At 42.6% G+C, this 21,565-nt stretch overlaps 1 protein-coding gene across 1 annotated transcript in view; it reads left to right on the plus strand.

Moving 5' to 3' along the window:
* LOC124553506 overlaps positions 1-16,227 on the plus strand; it is a 64,766-nt gene extending 48,539 nt beyond the window's left edge. Inside the window, exon 5 of the mRNA XM_047127359.1 lies at positions 16,081-16,227. Within this exon, the coding sequence (XP_046983315.1) occupies positions 16,081-16,227 (147 nt within the window). The remainder of the gene's footprint in view (positions 1-16,080) is intronic.
* The last annotated feature ends 5,338 nt before the right edge of the window (positions 16,228-21,565 follow it).

The raw sequence follows: 21,565 nt of genomic DNA on the forward strand, positions 1-21,565 counted from the left end.
CATACATGGCTACTCTTCATACAAATACTTCCAGAACCGACTTCCTGACACTTAAATATATACTCGATGTTAACAAATTTCTCTTCTTCAGTAACGCTTTCCTTGCCATTGCCAGTCTACATTTTATATGTACTTCGATCATCATCATTTATTTTGCTCCCCAAACAGCAAAACTCCTTTACTACTTTGTGTGTCTCATTTCCTAATCTAATTCCCTCAGCATCACCCGACTTAATTCGACTACATTCCATTATCCTCGTTTTGTTTTTGTTGATGTTCATCTTATATCCTCCATTCAAGACACTATCCATTCCGTTCAACTACTCTTCCAAGTCCTTTGCTGTCCCTGACAGAATTACAATGTCATCGGCGAACCTCAAAGTTTTTATTTCTTCTCCATGGATTTTAATACCTACTCCGAATTTTTCTTTTGTTTTCTTCACTGCTTGCTCAATATACAGATTGAACAACATCAGGGAGAGGCTACAACCCTGTCTCACTCCCTTCCCAACCACTGCTTCCCTTTCATACCCCTCGACTGTTATAACTGCCATCTGGTTTCTGTACAAATTGTAAATAGCCTTTCGCTCCCTGTATTTTACTCCTGCCACCTTCAAAATTTGAAAGAGAGTGTTCCAGTCAACATTGTCAAATGCTTTCTCTAAGTCTACAAATGCTAGAAACGTAGGTTTGCCTTTCCTTAATCTATCTCCTAAGATAAGTCATACGGTCAGTATTGCCCCACGTGTTCCACTATTTCTACGGAATACAAACTGATCTTCCCCGAGGTTGGTTTCTACTAGTTTTTCCATTCGTCTGTAAAGAATTCGCGTTAATATTTTGCAGCCGTGACTTATTAAACTGATAGTTCGATAATTTTCGCATCTGTCAACACCTGCTTTCTTTGGGATTGGAATTATTATGTTCTTCTTGAAGTCTGAGGGTATTTCGCCTGTCTGATATATCTTGCTCACCAGATAGTAGAGTTTTGTCAGGACTGCCTCTCCCAAGGCTGTCAGTAGTTCTAATGGAATGTTGTCCACGCCTGGGGCCTTGTTTCGACTCAGGTCTTTCAGTACTCTGTCAAACTCTTCACGCAGTATCCTATTTGCCGATAGTCAGCGCTAGTCCCAAATATGGCGAGTTGAGGTGCCACTCCGTGTGAGTTTTTTCTGTGGGGACACAGTAAAGATCTGGTGTGTCTACCGCCTCTACCACGTGATGTAGCAGAGCTCCGGGAGAGAATACGGGAACTGAATGCCACAGTCGGCGATGCCACGCATGCCAGCCATGGGACAGGTATGGCAAGTATTCGATTACCGTATTGACGTCTGTCGGGTCACTCACGGTTCACGTATCAAATGTTTGTAAAAAAAACTTTCAGAGGTTCTCTTCAAAAAGCTGAATCTATGACATGTGTACAATGTTTAGTTCTTGCGCAATAAATAACTGAAATTTTTCCCGGACTTTATGTGCGCCCTGTATATTAAATTCATCTTGTTGGCATCTGTATAATGTACTTGGGGATCTTACTGAATACAAGATAAGAAGAGCCCACCTCAGCAGGGGAGACAGCCAGCATTCACCCAATGAGAGTTACTGTATGTCTTCCGGAAGGCGAACCCTGCTAGGGGAAGAAGGAGAGCAGGTAGAATGTCCGGAACAGTACACTGAATGTCATTTGAACTTCGTAATATGGCTTCATCTATTCTGCGTCCTAAACGATGGTACGCTATTTCATCATGTCTTTGAAGTAGGCATTCGTTGGTGATGAAGAGATTGCATACAGTGTGGGAGATCAGTTTCATAGCGCTCTTGTCTCCGCAAGTATCCAGCTTTCTGGGGAACAACAGATCAGATGCTGTGCGCAGATACGATCTCTAAAGTGGGGCGAGATGGGAAGCTGTAGGGGACTTTTGGTTTAAGCGACGTGGGACCCCCAACCATAAGGTCGGTGCTTTCTTGTTGACTTTTTTGAGAAATAGAACAGCTACGATTGTTTAATATGAATGAAGTGTAAAGTAGGGAAAGAGAAATCGCTTTCTGTACATTGAGAAGAGAGCTTATTGGCTAAAACATTGAATAGGACAGATAGTGGGAGTTAAGAGTTGTCCGTTTCAGATTTCCGGCACCAAAAAGCCACGAAGCTGGTTAATTATCTTTAAATTGAGTATGGAAGGGAGATTGTTGCAACTTTATAATGGACTCATTGGGTACCTCTCAGAAGATTCACTACCATTATTCCGCATATTATCCACAGGGAAATTTTGCTTCTTGCTGGGACTGCTTCGCGGAATTTATTGCGATCCAAGACTCACCAGAGGACACTACAGATGAGAGGGGGACCTGGATTCTGGGCTCTGAGGGAGAACAGCCTCCGGTAGAAGTCAAATCACTTAGAATTTCCAGCCGCCACAGCTAACTTCTCGCAGGCATCAGTAACTCTAAGCATGGTGAGCGACTACAGTATTCACAGACGAAGTGATGGGAAGTACGTGAGCTTAAGTTGAACTTCACAGCAAATTGTAACAAACAGGGTTTTGTAGTGGTTTTTTTTTTTTTTTTTTTTTTTTTTTTGGTCATCAGTCTACTGACTGGTTTCATGCGGCCCGCCACGAATTCCTTTCCTGTGCTAACCTCTTCATCTCAGAGTAGCACTTGCAACCTACGTCATCAATTATTTCCTTGACGTATTCCTATCTCTGTCTTCCTCTACAGTTTTTGCCCTCTACAGCTCCCTCTAGTACCATGGAAGTCATTCCCTCATGTCTTAGCAGATGTCCTATCATCCTGTCCCTTCTCCTTATCAGTGTTTTCCACATATTCCTTTCCTCTCCGATTCTGCGTAGAACCTCCTCATTTCTTACCTTATCAGTCCACCTAATTTTCAACATTCGTCTATAGCACCACATCTCAAATGCTTCGATTCTCTTCTGTTCCGGTTTTCCCACAGTCCATGTTTCACTACCACACAATGCTGTACTCCAGACGTACATCCTCAGAAATTTCTTCCTCAAATTAAGGCCGGTATTTGATATTAGTAGACTTCTCTTGGCCAGAAATGCCTTTTTTGCCATAGCGAGTCTGCTTTCGATGTCCTCCTTGCTCCGTCCGTCATTGGTTATTTTACTGCCTAGGTAGCAGAATTCCTTAACTTCATTGACTTCGTGACCATCAATCCTGATGTTAAGTTTCTCGCTGTTCTCATTTCTACACTTCGCATTACCTTCGTCTTTCTCCGATTTACTCTCAAACCATACTGTGTACTCATTAGACTGTTCATTCCGTTCAGCAGATCATTTAATTCTTCTTCACTTTCACTCAGGATAGCAATGTCATCAGCGAATCGTATCATTGATATCCTTTCACCTTGTATTTTAATTCCACTCCTGAACCTTTCTTTTATTTCCGCCATTGCTTCCTCGATGTACAGATTGAAGAGTAGGGGCGAAAGGCTACAGCCTTGTCTTACACCCTTCTTAATACGAGCACTTCGTTCTTGATCGTCCACTCTTATTATTCCCTCTTGGTTGTTGTACATATTGTGTATGACCCGTCTCTCCCTATAGCTTGCCCCTACTTTTTTCAGAATCTCGAACAGCTTGCACCATTTTATACTGTCGAACGCTTTTTCCAGGTCGACAAATCCTATGAAAGTGTCTTGATTCTTCTTTAGCCTTGCTTCCACTATTAGCCGTAACGTCAGAATTACCTCTCTCGTCCCTTTACTTTTCATAAAGCCAAACTGATCGTCACCTAGCGCATCTCAATTTTCTTTTCCATTCTTCTGTATATCATTCTTGTAAGCAGCTTCGATGTATGAGCTGTTAAGCTGATTGTGCGATATTTCTCGCACTTGTCAGCTCTTGCCGTCTTCGGAATTGTGTGGATGATGCTTTTCCGAAAGTCAGATGGTATATCGCCAGACTCATATATTCTACACACCAACGTGAATAGTCGTTTTGTTGCCACTTCCCCCAATGATTTTAGAAATTCTGATGGAATGTTATCTATCCCTTCTGCCTTATTTGACCGTAAGTCCTCCAAAGCTCTTTTAAATTCCGATTCTAATACTGGATCCCCTATCTCTTCTAAATCGACTCCTGTTTCTTCTTCTATCACATCAGACAAACCTTCACCCTCATAGAGGCTTTCAATGTATTCTTTCCACCTATCTGCTCTCTCCTCTGCATTTAACAGTGGAATTCCCGTTGCACTCTTAATGTTACCACCGTTCCTTTTAATGTCACCAAAGGTTGTTTTGACTTTCCTGTATGCTGAGTCTGTCCTTCCGACAATCATATCTTTTACGATGTCTTAACTTTTTTCCTGCAGAGATTTTGTCTTAGCTTCCTATTTGTTTCATTCCTCAGCGACTTGTATTTCTGTATTCCTGATTTTCCCGGAACATGTTTGTACTTCCTCCTTTCATCAGTCAACTGAAGTATTTCTTCTGTTAGCCATGGTTTCTTCGCAGCTACCTTCTTTGTACCTATGTTTTCCTTCCCAACTTCTGTGATGGCACTTTTTAGAGATGTCCATTCCTCTTCAACTGTACTGCCTTCCTTATTGCTGTATCTATAGCGTTAGAGAACTTAACGTATCTTGTCATTCCTTAGTACTTCCCTATCCCACTTCTTTGCGTATTGATTCTTCATGACTAATGTCTTGAACTTCAGCCTACTCTTCATCACTACTATATTGTGATCTGAGTCTATATCTGCTCCTGGGTACGCCTTACAATCCAGTATCTGATTTCGGAATCTCTGTCTGACCATGATGTAATCTAATTGAAATCTTCCCATATCTCCCGGCCTTTTCCAAGTATACCTCCTCCTCTTGTGATTCTTGAACAGGGTATTCGCTATTACTAGCTGAAACTTGTTACAGAACTCAATTAGTCTTTCTCCTCTTTCATTCCTTGTCCCAAGCCCATATTCTCCTGTAACCTTTTCTTCTACTCCTTCCCCTACAACTACATTCCAGTCTCCCATGACTATTAGATTTTCGTCCCCCTTTACATACTGGATTACCCTTTCAATATCCTCATACACTTTCTCTATCTGTTCATCTTCAGCTTGCGACGTCGGCATGTATACCGAACTATCGTCGTCGGTGTTGGTCTGCTGTCGATTCTGGTTAGAACAACCCGGTCACTGAACTGTTCACAGTAACACACCCTCTGCCCTACCTTCCTATTCCTAACAAATCCTACACCTGTTATACCATTTTCTGCTGCTGTTGATATTACCCGATACTCATCTGACCAGAAATCCTTGTCTTCCTTCCACTTCACTTCACTGACCCCTACTATATCTAGATTGAGCCTTTGCATTTCCCTCTTCAGATTTTCTAGTTTCCCTACCACGTTCAAGCTTCTGACATTCCACACCCCCACTCGTAGAACGTTATCCTTTCGTTGATTATTCAATCTTTTTCTCATGGTAACCTGCCCCTTGGCAGTCCCCTCCCGGAGATCCGAATGGGGGACTATTCCGGAATCTTTTGCCAATGGAGAGATCATGATGACACTTCTTCAATTACAGGCCACATGTCCTGTGGATACACGTTATGTGTCTTTAATGCAGTGGTTTCCATTGCCTTCTGCATCCTCATGTCGTTGATCATTGCTGATTCTTCCGCCTTTAGGGGAAATTTCCCACCCCTAGGACAAGAGAGTGCCCTGAACCTCTATCCGCTCCTCCGCCCTCTTTGACAAGGCCGTTGGCAGAATGAGGCTGACTTCTTATGCCGGAAGTCTTCGGTCGCCAATGCAGATTATTTATCAAAATTTAGGCAGTGGCGGGGATCGAACCCGGGACCGAAGACGTTGTGATTATGAATCAAAGACGCTACCCCTCCCCCCCTTTTTTTTTCTTAATCTCATTTTGTTCGCTTTTGTTCGTTTCGTCTGCTCGGGGCGGACGGCGTGAGACATCCTTCTAAGTTCGTTGATGATCGATTAACTCAGTTTTTTTTATTAGAGAGGGCACGTAACCCTCTGACCGAACACGCTGAGCTACCGCGCCGGCTAAAATTCCTGACCCCGCCGGGAATCGAACCCGGGACCCCGTGCTCGGGAAGCGAGAACGCTACCGCGAGACCACGAGGGGCGGGACCCCTAGACCACAGGTACCCTCTGTGTTTAATAAATTAAATTCATGAAGACATGCAGGGTATCAGAATTACCATACGTCTGAACGTAATATCAAGTCTGAGACGTACATGTAGTGTTAATTAACGTAGTGAACATATGTCAAGGGTCCTGGAGCCATCGCTAGGGTTCTGAGGTCACCAAATGTTGTTTTTAGTAATCATTGTTTTACCATTAGAACTTTACGACCTGCTTTCTCTGTATAATGGGCACTTCACGTCCATACAACCCTTCTTCACCCGGAAATTATTCGAGGGTATCACCTGGTAGCGTAACTACTCTACAAATTTTTCTTTTATCATCAAATATTTTTTTAATTCAAATCAAACGTAGCATTTCTTGGTATACGGTAGGTGTAGCCTATGTAGGCACAAAACTTTGTGCATTTTTATGTAAAGTAGTGTTGGATGAGCGACGATTTTATGTTAACCTTATATTACACTTACTGATTTGTTGTTTACATGTCCCAAAGTATGTAAATGTGTTGGAGTACACAATAAGCTGTCAAAGCTTTGTGATGTGCAAAATTCGTTTTTATATAAATACCACACTTTCCTGTGCCAGAGAACAGAATATAATGACCGGGAAAATTCTCCTCTCAGGGTGCAAAGTAGCGAATATGTCCCTCTTTAAAAGACTCTGACAGAAATCTAGAGAACCAGCTCCCGCAACGCTCAGTCCGCCTTCCTCACCAGAAATTTTGGCGTGAGGACTACTCGCTCTCGCTTCTCCTTAACGAGGATGCAAGAGAGAGAATAACGGTGGAAGAGGGAGACGACAGTGCCAGTGAGAGAGAAAGAGAGAGGAAACATTGGTGGTGGAGAGGTAAAATGGCACGGAAAGAGGAAAAGTGATGGATTAATACAATAGCGGTTGGAGCCAACGAGAGACAAGACATTGATGGTCAATGAGAGACAGTGGTTGTAAAAGAGGAAGGGAGATGGATGGTTATAGGAGCAATGGGATCAGAGAAGAGAGAGGGGGAGGGCAAATAAAAAAGATAAATGCGTGCAGAGCACACATGCTAAGTATTGGGTGTCTGGACACCTGCCTTCCAAACCCCCCCCCCCCCCCCCCACCCCTCTCCCCTCTGAAACCGGCTTTGCCTACTTTTCCCCAGTCCCTATACATGTATGTTAAACTTTCCCAGCCTATAGGTCAAGCTTCCAAGGAAACGATACCCAAGGAGATGTGTAGAGGGAAAACAATAGTGGTTGCACAGACTGACAGCAGACTGTAAGCGAGAAATAAAGAGCCAACGGCAATGGAAGAGAAAAAGAATGGCAATGGGAGTGGTACCGAGAGAAAGTGGCAGAGAAGGAGAGAGTGGCAAGGAAGTGCGAGAGAAAGAGATGAAGACAGCGACAGTGAGAGAGACGGACAGCTGAAATTTCCAATGGGAGCATAGAAGGCAGTGGGAGAGAGATATAGATACTGGGTGTTTATCATTAAACTTCCCCTATTTAACATGTTATAACACAGATACTAGGTACTGTACAAGTACCAAACTTGGTAGCATTAATTTCAAGGACATGTGGAAGAGAAATAATGCAGAATCAGTTAAATTGAAACACTTTCAATGTGCTGCTACAGTATATCATACCATTACATACCGCTACCATTACTGCTACAAAAGGGGCTCTATATGGCGCCCATCAGTGTCCAGATAAATCTGGAAGCGCGAGATTGCATTCTCTACAGCAGAACGAATCATGTCTGTAGGTATACTTGCTACCTTTCTTGATACACTGCCCTTCAGATCAGCACATGTGTGAATGTTTCGCTGGTCCTGGTAAACCCTGTCCTTGAGGTAGCCCCACAACCAGAAACCACAGGGAGTGAGACCAGGTGATCGTTCCGGCCAAGCATTGGGAAACGATCAGCTCATAACTCGATGTAGTGTGGGGCCCCATCTTGCATGAAAACTGCCGAGTTCAATGCGTCTCTCTCGTGTAGAGCGGGTACGGCGTGTTGGTGAAGCATATCACAGTAGCGCTAGCCAGTCACACTGCACGTCTTTGGTCCCATGAGTGACAACCTGTTCAAAAAAGAATGGGCCAATGATGAATATGGATGTAAGCCACACCATACGGTGACACGTTCACCATACAGAGGAGCTTCATGCACAGTGACTGGAGCTGAAAATTCCCACACTCGGCAGTTCTGTGTGTTTACCTGTCAGAAGAAAATGAACTTTTTCTTTCCATAGGATGGTCCAGGGGCAGGCCTCACCAACTTCAGTTCCTGTGGAGAGCGAAGTCAGCACGTGGTTGTGTGTCTAGCGGTACAAGCTGCTGTGTGGTACAGGTCTTTTGCGGATACCATTTGAGAATGGTTCGAAGCACCTTCAGTACAGTGCGCGGGATGTTCAACTGTCGTGACACCGCACGTGCACCCCCTGACGATCGAAAATTGCGCACAGCGTTGTCTGCCATAGCAGCCGCGATTTCACGACCGGTCGTAGGCCTCTTCCCAGAGCGACTCACAGTTCTCCAGTTGATCCAAACTTCTTCATCATGCTCCGCACAGCAGGTGGAGAAAGAGGACCCTTCTGTAATCCTATCAGCCGGCGATATTCTCGAAGTGCAACTGCAGCATTACTGTTGTTTTGATAATAGAGCTTCGCCAATAATTCCTTGCTCCTTTCGTCCAAGCTAATGTTGACACGTCACCAAGTCACTGGGACTGGTCAGGTGTGTGAGACTATGAATCACGGCATCTGGTGGCCACAGCTGGAACTGGATGGTGGCACTGTGATGCTTGGAAATAATGCACCCCGTACTCCTGACATTAATGTTACCAAGTTTGGTACTTGTACAGTAATTAGTTTCTGCGTTATAACTTGTTAAATAGGGAGCATTTAATTATAAACGCCCGCTGAAAGGAAGATGCTGAGTATAAAGATTTTACTACAAAGATTGTCTAGATAAAGCTATTTATAATAATTTGTGTAAAAATAGCGCAAACACGTTTGCATGACAAAATATTTTGTGAGAAAGGTAGAAAGAGGAAGAGGCAGCTGGTTCCCCACTTTTCCGACAGAGAGGAGCATATTCGTCTATTTTTTGCCCCGAAACGAGTCTTTTTCAGATAGTAGAAAACACTTGTGTATTTAGAATCAATAGAATCCAAGACTGAATTTTAGGATGAGAATATATTATGGACCAACGCAGCCTCAAGTTTTGTGCACTAGCAGTGTTAAGTTAGAATCACTGGGCAACCATCTGCTTCGAACAGATTACGCGAGGTGTGTGATGGTGTACATATTTCTGTCATTGCTACCAGGCCCATAGCAGCGCCCTCGTGTGTCAGTTTTTGGCCTAGAGAGGAACACAATCCTGCAACATTTAACATATCGCCGTGATCTGGTCCCAGTCGGCTTCGTGCTCTAGCTCATACTGAGATCTCTACTGGAGAGGGGGGCGGACTGTTCAAGGGAATGCAACGGACAGCGAGCGTGGACATCGTTTCAGTCAAAGGCAGTGGAAACGTGATGGAGGGCCTCTACGTCAGTGCTGTGAATGTGTTTCAATTGACCGAATGTGAGCTGAAAACTGGTACTGCAGTACACGTCTCTAACACCACATTGTGTTTTATTTCGAAGTAACGTCAGAGCTTATTGAACCCGCTGTTTGCATACGTGGCGACAATCAATTAGTGCAAGAGGACGAAACGCATATTCTAGATTTTTGATTCGAAACGATGTACAATAAAACCTTCTATGTCGACGTCAAAATAGATCTAGAAGAATAGGCGCAAGTAACCAGGAATAAGGCACACAATGCCGAAACATCTTCAAGAAAGCTGTAGCGACCTTATGTGCCGCAGGCGTCGAGAAACGCTCAGTAGTTGGTAAAGAGTCAGCTGAGGGCCGCGGTTGACACACAAGTGATAAAAATCTGGCCTGATCGAAAAATAATAAATGGGGACAATTGTGCAAGTAGTTTTTAAATTAGTAATTTAAAAATGTATTCGTAGAATGTTTGACCACTGCACAGAATCAAAAAGGAGGGATATGGATATTAGCTCTGTTGTTAGTGAAAAACAATTGAGACCACCTAAAGTGAGCAATGCACCAGATGCTTACGGAACTGAAGTTAAGTTTTACATTAAATATACCACAAGATGAGGTCCTTCCCCGGTTCGTATTTAGGGAGAATGACTTGTACAACTGACAGTGCCGTACAACAAGAGGGGAGTTCAGCTCCGTCCTGGTTACAGATTCTCGAAGTGTAGAAGCGTTTAACAATCTTCTTTTCGTTTCACCGGTTTTAGGACGCGATGCAAGCCATTCTTTTCCACTTAGGCTTACTCTAAAAACTCCTCAATAACCGATAATTACGGTGTAACTGTAAACAATTGCCAGTGACTAATAAAATGGCTCTGAGCACTATGGGACTTAACTTCTGAGGTCATCAGTCCCCTAGAACTTAGCACAACGTAAACCTAAATAACCTAAGGACGTCACACACATCCATGCCCGAGGCAGGATTTGAACCTGCGACTATAGCGGTCGCGCGGTTCCAGACTGAAGCGCCTAGAACCGCTCGGCCACTCCGGCCGGCAGTCACTAATAAAAATTCACGTTGTCCTAACCAACGTTGTTTTTCGCCTGTGAGCGGCAATTACAACCAATAGTTCTGAAATGGACGGTATATAAAGAACAAAAGTATGGCATAATAAACACTAAAACTATATGCCATTTATTTTCTCCTTATAAAAACAAAAAATTAAAAAATTATCTTGTTGGATGTTTTCCCTTTTTTTTAACATTTGTACCATTTGTTAGGATAATATCTCAATATTTGTGTATGTATATTTCTTTGTCAAAGCAATTCTTGGAAATAATTCTTATTTGTTAGTGTAACAAATGAGTGTCTAGAAACAAAAACATTTTACTTGTACATGGTATTTAGAAAATGTGTTAGGAATAGATTATACTTAATTACTACATTTATTAAAAAAATTTCTAAGAAAATCGATGTGAAAGACTCCTCACTTTCGATAACAAAGTCCTTAAAAAAACATTCACACTTAAATAAAGAAAGAAAAAAATTAAAAATTAATAATAACAATAATAATAGCATAAAATATTCTTCTCTTGTCAATATAAACATATTTTTGAGAATAATGTGGAAGAATATAAAGATATAAATTAGTAATACAAACTAGCATATAACGAGAATAACGTGGCTGAACAGTAGGCAACAAAATTTAGATAAAGGAATAATTTTTGACTGACTTAGACAACGATTCAATCATTGCCTAACTTCAGCGCAAAATTGAAGTTCGAAGGGTGGTGATATGTAAGGTGTCAGGCATGAAAACCCTGACATGATAAGCAAATCCAGCAGTATGTCACATAGCTCCGAATAAATCGTGACATTCAATTAACCAAAGTAATACGAGTAACGAGTGAGCAAATGGAATACCACAGACTAACACAAGAATGCCTAAATGCGTGTCATACCTTCCCACAGTGAGACAGACGCAGTTCCGAGGGGAGAAACGAGAACAGAAGCCGAGGGCAGAACCGTGTTAAGCTAGAAGGCCCGACGATAAGGGACGGACACCCACGTTTCCAGCCAACCGCCAGGACCGCCCCCCAGCCCATGTTGAAAGATAGAGCCCTCCAGAAGAACTGTATAGATCTTACGATAACACTAAAAGGGCCACACCAGCTGCAAGTTTTAACGTGAGACTTTTTCGCGTCTCTGTTACGTTGCAAACTTTAAAAACATTGCCCCACCACGAAAATTATAACGTTTCTCATTGGATAGACAGAATTTTTGTAGGCGGATCTTAAGGTTAACATTGAGACCCTGATTGGTCAGATGAAAACGCAGCCAGATAGTTTTTTTTAAACCAACTTCGGTAAATTGTAGTAAGGAGAAGTTAGGAGAGAGTTGCTTCCAATTAAAGCTGATGGTATTCACATTTGCTACGTAAGCTAAAATCTGAAACGCGATGATTTTTCTGTTATATAGTTATTGAGAAGCCACATCAGCCACTGTAATTAACGACTTGTTACATAAGTAATTAAAGATAATTGAGGGTCACTGTAGACCTTTTTGATAGTTTTCTCTTTTGTGAAACTTAATTTAAACCTAGATTATAGATGTGATATGGCATAGGTCATCCTTCGATCCATTGTAGAACTTGGAAACCCACTCAGGGAATATTCGTTCACATTTTTGTTGAACACAGTTGGTTTTTATCATCCTGTATTAAAATATTTCCTTTTATCAATAGTGTAATTTGTAAACAATGTTTTGTGAGTAGAATAAAATTTCCAGACAGCCTGCACCGCAAAAAACACGTTTCGAAATTCTTGATGAACAAACGGCACCACAAACACATGTGGAACCACAAATGTATGTTTCAAGACAGTCTGGATCGTGCAATGAAGCGGCAAGGTTAGCCAGACAAGATACCGAACCAATACCTGACAATGGAAAGCCAGGTCGCGAAGATTCAAATGTTTCAAAAGGCTCTGAGCACTATGGGACTCAACTTCTGAGGTCATTAGTCCCCTAGAACTTAGTACTAATTAAACCTAACTAACCTAAGGACATCACACACATCCACGCCCGAGGCAGGATTCGAACCTGCGATCGTAGCTGTCTCGCAGTTCCAGACTGCAGCGCCTAGAACCGCACGGCCACTTCGGCCGGCCAGGTCGCGAAGAGTACAGTGCAGTGCATTCAGCTACACGTTCACAACCGATGGAAGAAAATTATTGCGTACCACTCCAACGATGCTACGCAAGGGTAGGCGAAAGTTACAGTGGACAGTATCCAATGGATCTATAACAACCGGAAAGAACGACTGGAGAAATGATCAGAAACAAAAGTGGCGAAGAATCGCGAATTTCATATGGAACTATGACGAAGTACAACAACGATCATTTCCTCGCAGTCATAAAATTACAACACTTTCGAGAAGGAAACTCATTACATCCACGAACTTTTATTGATCAGTTCCGAGTAGGATTACCAGAACACAAATTAGACTTTATATGTGCACACATGTCAGGAACAGTCGCAGAAACCATGCAGAATATTGCAGCGACATGCCGATCGTACGAAGATTTCAGAGAGAAGCTTCTCTCACGATATTGGTCCAGCGAAGCACAGAACAGAGTGAAGTACGAATTATTACAGAACCCATATTTTGAAAATTCAGGAGAGAAGAGTCCCGTGAAACTTTTCGAAGTAATGGCAAAGAAAAATCAATGCTTAGATGTACCATATAGTGACGGAGAGTTGATTAAATTATGCGCGATCAAGTTACCATTAAAATACCAGCAATCATTAGTAGGTCGCGGAGGCAATGACGTCGAAGCATTTAAAGGTATTCTAAGGGAACTAGAGTTCATATTTTCGGAAGATGACGCAAAAAAAGACGAAGCGCACGTGAAAACGAAAGCAAAAAGCAGTGGAATCCACAAGACACAGTACGAAGAAACAATAATTACGAACCACGTGATAACTTCGCACCACGAAACGACAACAGATTTCAACAAAGAAACGGTTATGGATCTAGAAGAGAATATGGCAATAACTATAATTCACCCAGGAACGGCAACAACTATTACAGAGGGAATAACAACAACTGGAACGGGTATTGGAGAACCAATAGACCGACAAATTATCAACAAAGAAACCAATATCAACTAGCTGAACAAGAAAAGAGAATACAGATAGAAGAGGTGGAGGTAAGACCACCAAACCCCGAAAAACGTTCGAATTGACAGCTAAACGCCCATGCCAAAGAAAATGACGCAGGACAATTGCAGCACCTTGAACAGAGAAGTAAATACGTTATCACGAGAAGAGAAGAAGGAAGAAACAAATCCGCAGGGACCAGATGAAAACGAAGACAGGAAAATAATAATATCGTGTTGGGACGAAATTAATTGGGAGAATACTGACGAGGAAGATGAATTACGAGAGGCATGCACAACGAATGTAGGAGGACAGGACGAAGTAATGAGTATTGCAGAGCTATTTGAGATGGAAACCAGGGAAAGCGAATTCAAGGAGGATAATGCGCAGTCGACAGAAGTTGAAAATAAGTTATTAGTGGGCACACTACCCAACGTATATAATTAAGGAAGTTATGAAGCGATAATTAGAGCATTTAGATGCGATTATGTGGAAGTAGTGACGAAGAAGGAGAAGATAGACGAGGATGAGGAAAAAGTAGAGGATGTTGAAGAAAGCGTAAATGAAGGAAGAAATAGAGAAGAGGAAATAAAAGAGAGAGAAGTAGCAGTCGAAGCCTATCCTACAGAAAGTTCGAATTCACAGGGGAAAGTCCTGAAAAGACTCATGTATGATTCAGTGGAGGATTCGTTGATGCAAGAAGAAGAAGAACAGAACCAACCCTTTCAAATTCAACCAATTTTGAAGGCCATGGTAAAGCATATCCCAGTCAATATTGTAATTGATAGCGGAAGTGAACTGACCGCGATCTCAGAAAATTTATTCATGCAGTGTAATGCCAATGAGGAATTGCCAGTTCTGAAAACACGTAAGATTAAAGTAAGAGGTCCTATTAGAAACAATGCTGCGGAAGTTACGAGACTAACAAGGTTAACTCTTTCGTGTCAAGGTCAAAAGATCGAAGCCAACTTCGTGATTATACCTAAACTAACTGTAGATTTGATTATAGATGCAGATTTTTTAAGTGAGAGACGAGCGATGATAGATATGGGGAAAGGTAGCGTAACATTCGGGAATGTCACACTTCTCTTTGAGCAAAAGCTAAAATTAGAATGATGCGAGATAAAGAGGATGAAGAATTAGAATGGTATGCACAAAAGGGGGAATCGCCTCAACTCATGTTAGAAGTCCATAAAGAAATCGACGAAAAATTGCAAAAAGTTCAAGGTATTTCGGGACACAGTAAAAGAGAATTAGAGGGTATTTTACGAGATAAAGCAGAGGTATTTTTACCTAAGACTGGCAGTATTAAACACTTTCAGTACAAGTCTGAAGTAAAACAGCACAAACCATTTAGAGTGCCACCCTATACAATCCCATTAAGCTACAGGAATAAAGTATTCTAGGAGATATCTAGATGATGATATTATTGAACCAGCTACCTCCACATATAACAGCCCACTCCATATTGTACAAAAACGAGATGGGAGCATCAGGTTAGTGCTTGATTCCAAACAGATCAACGCAATCATTATCACTGAGACAGATCGCCCACAAAAATTAGAGGTACTGATACAAAACTTCCACGGTACTAAGATATTTTCATCAATTGATTTACGGAGTAGTTTCTGGCAAATAGAATTGGCCCCAGAATGTAGAAAATTTACAGCGTTTATCGTATTCGGTAGATGTTACCAATTTAAACGATTGCCATTTGGTTTAAACATATCATCAGCAGCGGTTATTAGGGGATTTGATACTATACTCAGTCCTGAAATTTTACAAAAAATTACTTGTTATGTTGATGATGTAATTATAGCAGAACCCTCTTGGGAACATCACAACGACACATTAAATCAGTTTTTACAGATCATGAAAGAGCATGGGGTCACAGTAAATATAACGAAATCCTAATTCGGAAGGCGAGAGGTCAAATTTCTAGGACATCTATTTTCAGAGAAAGGGGTAACGCCCAACCCAGAAAAACTAACAGCAAGCAACGAATTCTGTACTCCATATGATAAGAAAACTCTCAGAGGATTTCTAGGTCTCACTGGATTCTATAAAAAATTTATTTGGATCGACTCTCTCGCAACACCACGGCTATGTGCGTCGACTGGAAAAAACACGCCATGGGTATGGGACCAACAAGCCAATGAAGAATTTTTAAAAGTGAAAAACGCACTAACAGCAGCACCAATTTTAGCACATCCTGATCTAACACAAATTTTTGTATGGCCACTGATGGCGCGAAAACAGGAGGACACGAGGCAACTCGGACCGCCGAGTCGCTCGCAGCTGGTCGCCCCGCCTGCGCAGCCGCAGCAGCCTGACAGCCCGGGGAGTGGTGGGGCGGGCAGCTGGCGGCGGCGGCGGCGGCGGCGGCTGCGAGTGCGGAGGGCCTGAGCTGTTGTTCAGCACTGTGTCGAGCAGAGCGTCGTGTCGCACAGTCTGCGAATTCCCAGATGCCAGAGTTGCAGGAGCGACGCGTCTGCATTACATTTTGCGTGAAGCTCAAGAACACCTTTACGGAGACACGCCGAATGATGCAGGAAGCCTACGGTGATGAGTGCTTGAAGCCGTACTCGGTGTTACGGAGGGTTCACAAGGTTTAAAAATGGCCGGGCGGAAGTTAAAGATGACCACAGTTCAGGATGCCCTTCGACGACGCAAGTGTCAGGAACGCCAGCGAAATTGCACGTGCCAATCGAAGACCGACTGTCCCAGAGAGACTGCAAAAGAATGTAACATTTCAGTCGGATCACGTCACGAAATCCTGACACGGCATCTCGCAATGCATCGTGTCACCGCCAAGTTCGTCCCACTGCTGGTGAGTGAAGACCGGAAAGACCTCTGCCTCACAATCTGCGAAGAGCTTTCGCATCGCGCAGATGAGAACTAGATGCTGCTTAAGAGACTCATAAATGCTGATAAGACGTGGGTCTACAGTTATGATGTTGAGACCAAGGGTCAATCTTGACAGCCGGTCGGGGAAGGTTCTCCAAAAAGGGCTCGTCAGGTCGGATTAAGTGCCAAAGCCGTGCTGAAAGGTTTCTTTGACTTTGATGGTTTAGTTCGTCACGAATTCGTGCCACAAGAACAAACTGTTGATCGGTGGTACTATCGGGACGCATTGCGGCTTCTGTGAGGAAATGCAACATGGAAACGGCCCGAAATGTGGCGAGACAGTTCGTGGCTCTTGCGTCACAATAACGCACCCGTACGTGCATCCCTGTCGGTGCGTGACTGTCGCTCGAAAAACGAAATCACTGCGCTGCCGCATCTTCCGCACTCTCCATACCTGGCCCATAGGGAGTTTTTTTATTCCCAGAGTTGAAAACCGTGTTCAGAGGATGACGAACTGCAACGATAGACGAGATAAAATAAATTTGGCACAGGCGGCTCTTCGCGCGACCCAGCAAGAGGCGTACCGAGTGTGCTCCCGAAAGTGGAAATAGCATTGGGAGCAGTGTATCAGTTGTGGAGGAGAGTATTTGGAAGGATACCACGCACAATAAGTAAAAGAAAAGCTCCGGAATTTGTTGAACAGACATCTCTGTTTTGAACATCGTTTCGATTTAGTTCAGCAGGACAGCTGTTATTGTATAATACGAGTAGAGATTTTGTTTGGACAGTTCAGGGTGTTCCTACTTTCATCCAACCGTCTACCAGACGCACAGCAAATCTTGACAGTATTGTTAGTAAACGTATTCCTTCTAACAGTGAAACGAGATGGAACTCTAACGCCAAAATAATGTCAGCTAATCCCGAAAATCGTCCCAGGCTAATTTAGGTTTTACATGACATAATTCGGAGTCCAGACTCTAGCGCAAGGACTACAAGAGAGGTCTATGGTAAATCCCCTCGCTTCTAAACTGGTACTGTTACTACTCAGCTTAGCCGCGAGTCCGTAGAGGGTGGTATATGTGACGTACAGTATGACTGGTCAGCATTGCCGCCAGGAATCTGCGAGTGTAAGTCGCACCTTCCTCGATCCGCCTCGGTGGGTCGTGTCGTCGGATTTCCTCCTACCTGTGCGCGGTGCAGCTCCCGTAAATGTCGTCCCGTGCAGATTCTTCATTGGCGCATTGGATGTCTCTGTCGGTGGAAGCTAATGATCTGAAATTGCTGTCGATCAACTTTGGGGCATCTACTTACTCGAAACTAACATTCAGAATTACGTAATATCACTTTTATTCCTATTACATCAATAATGAAACACTCGTGTCACAAACTACTCGTAACCGAGAGCACGGCTACCATCGAACAAGACAGGAAGAGCTCTTAACGCCGACTGCCGACTTTGGCGCGCGGCTCTTACTAGGCTCGTCACAGTTCGTGGATTTCCGATCGTGGTCGTACTTACTAAGATAAGCACTTGTTAATGAACGGGTGTGAATTTTAACGAGGCAGAATCATGATAAATAGTTTTAAAATCCAGAGGCTCCTCCTAGTATTCATGTTGTCATAAATGACTTTAATTATTAAATATAAATAAACAAAATCGGTGAGTTTGGCGCCAAGATGGCGGTACTTCCCGTCACGTATATTTCCCAGGCTGACGCCTGTTTCTACGGTCCAGCGCCGAGGCCCACCCCACTACAAGCGACATACGGTCGCGTCGTCACCTAGCCAGCCAGCGGCTACGGACTACAGCACTTCCTAACTATCGTGAATACATCAGTAAGAGACAATAATTTATTAAAACTGGTAAAAATGTCTTCCTCACGTAAGAGGCATCTTACACATTCCCCCTGTTGCTTCTTTCCAAAACTGTGCGTTTTTCGTGAGGCAAAATCGCAATTTTGAAATAACAAAATCGCGGTATTGCAAAATTCTAGGAGTAGCCTTTACATTTTGGTATTTGCTTTCTATTGAGATCTTTAACTTTCCCTTTAACTCAGTATTTCTTTTTTCTTGTAATTGGACGTAAACAATTTTTTTTTAAATTTTCATTACAAAATTACTAATCGTTCTGTCTTATTGCTCTTCTATGTCACCATATTATTAGAATATTAATTCCCATGCTCTGGTTATGAACATCTATACTTTCAGATAAAGCACAACATATAAATGAATAATTGAAATAGTGAAAGAGTATAAACATTTCCCAGATAACACCAATACAAAATGAATAACGAAGATACAAGACAATTTGTTATACAATTCAGTTTACAGAACATTAGATATACATTTTATTTAGATACGTTTTCAATAATTCGTGACGCCTGTCGAAGAATACGTCACCTCATCACTAAACAAGACGCGCGACTTTCGTATCGGCTCTATCGCCGTTTTTCAAAAAGTTACCAAGAGCGTCCTTTCTTTCGTTCAAACAGACCACTACATACATTGATGATGAACTATACCTTCAGCACACTTAGGCCAGGGCCACACGCGCGGAACAGCTGCGGAACGTCGGACGCGCGGCAAATGACCGCACCGCTGTGGCGCATGGGGCAGACGCAGACGCAGCAGTCCACACGGGGCGGAACGTCTGCGGCTGCGGAATTCTGCCGCTTGCCAGCCGCATCGCCCATAGCGAGGCGGAAAACCCGCTGAGGCACTCGCAGCGCTGTGGGTCACGAGAATCAATTAGGCGTTTCACACGGGCGGTGCGACAGGTGTGCGGAGAAGGGCCAGCTGACAGCAGTCAGTGCTGGGAGCGGAGTAGAGGGCCATTTGCAGCAGGCGGTTGCGTGCTCCGTTCCGTGTGACTACAAAGTGACTTCCACGATGTGCCCACTAGACATTGAGAAAATAGATATGGAGATATAATGGAAGTGGAAAAAAGGCCTTGAATTTGGGATGTAAGGACCGAGGAATACAAGGACAGAAATAAGAAGGATGCAGCATGGCATGAAATCTGCTCTGCACTATTCGATGATTTCGCAGATCATTCGAGCACAGAGAAAAAAATCCCTTGCTAAGTTTTTCGTCCACTATTAGAATAATACAATTGGTTAAAAGATCGCTCTGAATTGCGACATAGCGAATTAGTTTTCTGTAACTCGTTAAGTATTTTTCTTCAGAGGTTGCTGAAGAATGATAAGTGTTGAGAAAGTCCTGCATTTCTATTATTGTTGACTTGTTACACATTGATAATGGAACAACAATGCACAAATATAACGATAGAAAAGAACAGTATATTTGGACAATAATATGTAAGAATAGGCAACAATGGTATCGATTCTTTTGCATGGCACGAATTAAGGCACATGATCGCCTTGGGCAATTACAATATTGGATAGAGTGATAAATCACTAAAAATAGAACACTAAACAAACCAGGTTCAGTAAGCACTGCCCTCAAACGAGTTTCTGGATAGTATCTGAAAGAATCAACAATAGCTGATTAGTTACTTTTATTAAGTCTCAGGTGAATTTACAGGTGTAATTACCGATAATAACAAGCTAGAACAATAAAATTAATAAAACTGTAAATATTAAGGAAAATGCATAAAAAAGTTCATTTTCTGCTCTATGTAACACCTCAGATTTTGCTGTTCTACCAAGGCACTTTACCAGCCTCACTTACAAAATAATTTCCCATTACATCTCCGTTTCTTATTGCTGACACACTTGTTCTTCTTTCAACCAAGTTCGTTGCAGTCTCAAATCCATTCACAATAAATGTGTCTTCAATTTGGTGCCCATCTCTCTCGCGCACATAATTATGCAGAACACAACATGCTTTTGTTATGTCAACAGCAAAATCCAATTTCACATTCATGGCTCGCTGGAACACGCGCCATTTGTTCGACAATATGCCGAAGGAACATTCGACGTACCTACGAGCCCGTGACAAACGGTAGTTGAAAATTCTCTTCTCGCACGTCAACATTTTACAATCATATGGTCGTAGTACGTGTTCTGAGAGTCTAAATGCTTCGTCACCAACAAACACATACTGTCCCAGTGGCATTTGGTAAGCCAGAGGGCTCTGGTATACACAATGTATTTCCATTCAGACGTTTCCACAGGGTAGATTTTTTAAAATTTGTGCTGTCTGAATGTTTTCCAAACGAGCCAATGTCAACAAAAACGAATCTATAATCTGAGTCTGCCACTGCTAAAAGAACAATGGAAAAGAAGTCCTTATAATTATAAAACAGTGAACCACTCGTCTTAGGTCTGACCAACCGATTGCCCCTATGCAATTTGGGAAGTTTGCACGGATTTGGAATCCATTGGCAATATTCTTCCACTCCTCCTCTGTCGGCTCAGGCAGACACTTGTCACGCAGGCAGCCCCAAATCGCACAGCACACTTTCCTCACTATGTCACTGGCTGTCGACTTGCCTATTCTGTATGTATAGTGCAGATCAACTAAGTGACAACCAGTAGCCAAATACCTAAAACCAGAGATATAAATGTACAAAAATTACGTTCAATATTTAGTCATTATTTAATGATGTTAAAGATTTTAAAGTTACGTTAAATTTCCGTTTCTTTTTTTCTCCTTTGTAGGCCACAAGGCACAACAAATGTGGCGTAACATTAGGGACTATTATCGGAAATATGTAAGGAAAGTGAAGAAATCTGGTTGAGAAGCAGTAAGAATATTAAAATACGTGTACGCTGACCAGCTGGGGTTCTTGGCACCTGTTTTAGAAACAAGAGATTCAGTTTCAAGTCTACAGGAAGACGAAATTCAGCATTTGGAACATCCTTAGGAATTTTCCCTGGCAGAAGACGACACAGGCAATCCGGTAACTTCAGCTGACGCCTCAACACCTGAGCAG

The sequence above is a fragment of the Schistocerca americana genome, chromosome 11 (genome assembly GCF_021461395.2).
Source record: "Schistocerca americana isolate TAMUIC-IGC-003095 chromosome 11, iqSchAmer2.1, whole genome shotgun sequence".
Taxonomy (NCBI): domain Eukaryota; kingdom Metazoa; phylum Arthropoda; class Insecta; order Orthoptera; family Acrididae; genus Schistocerca; species Schistocerca americana.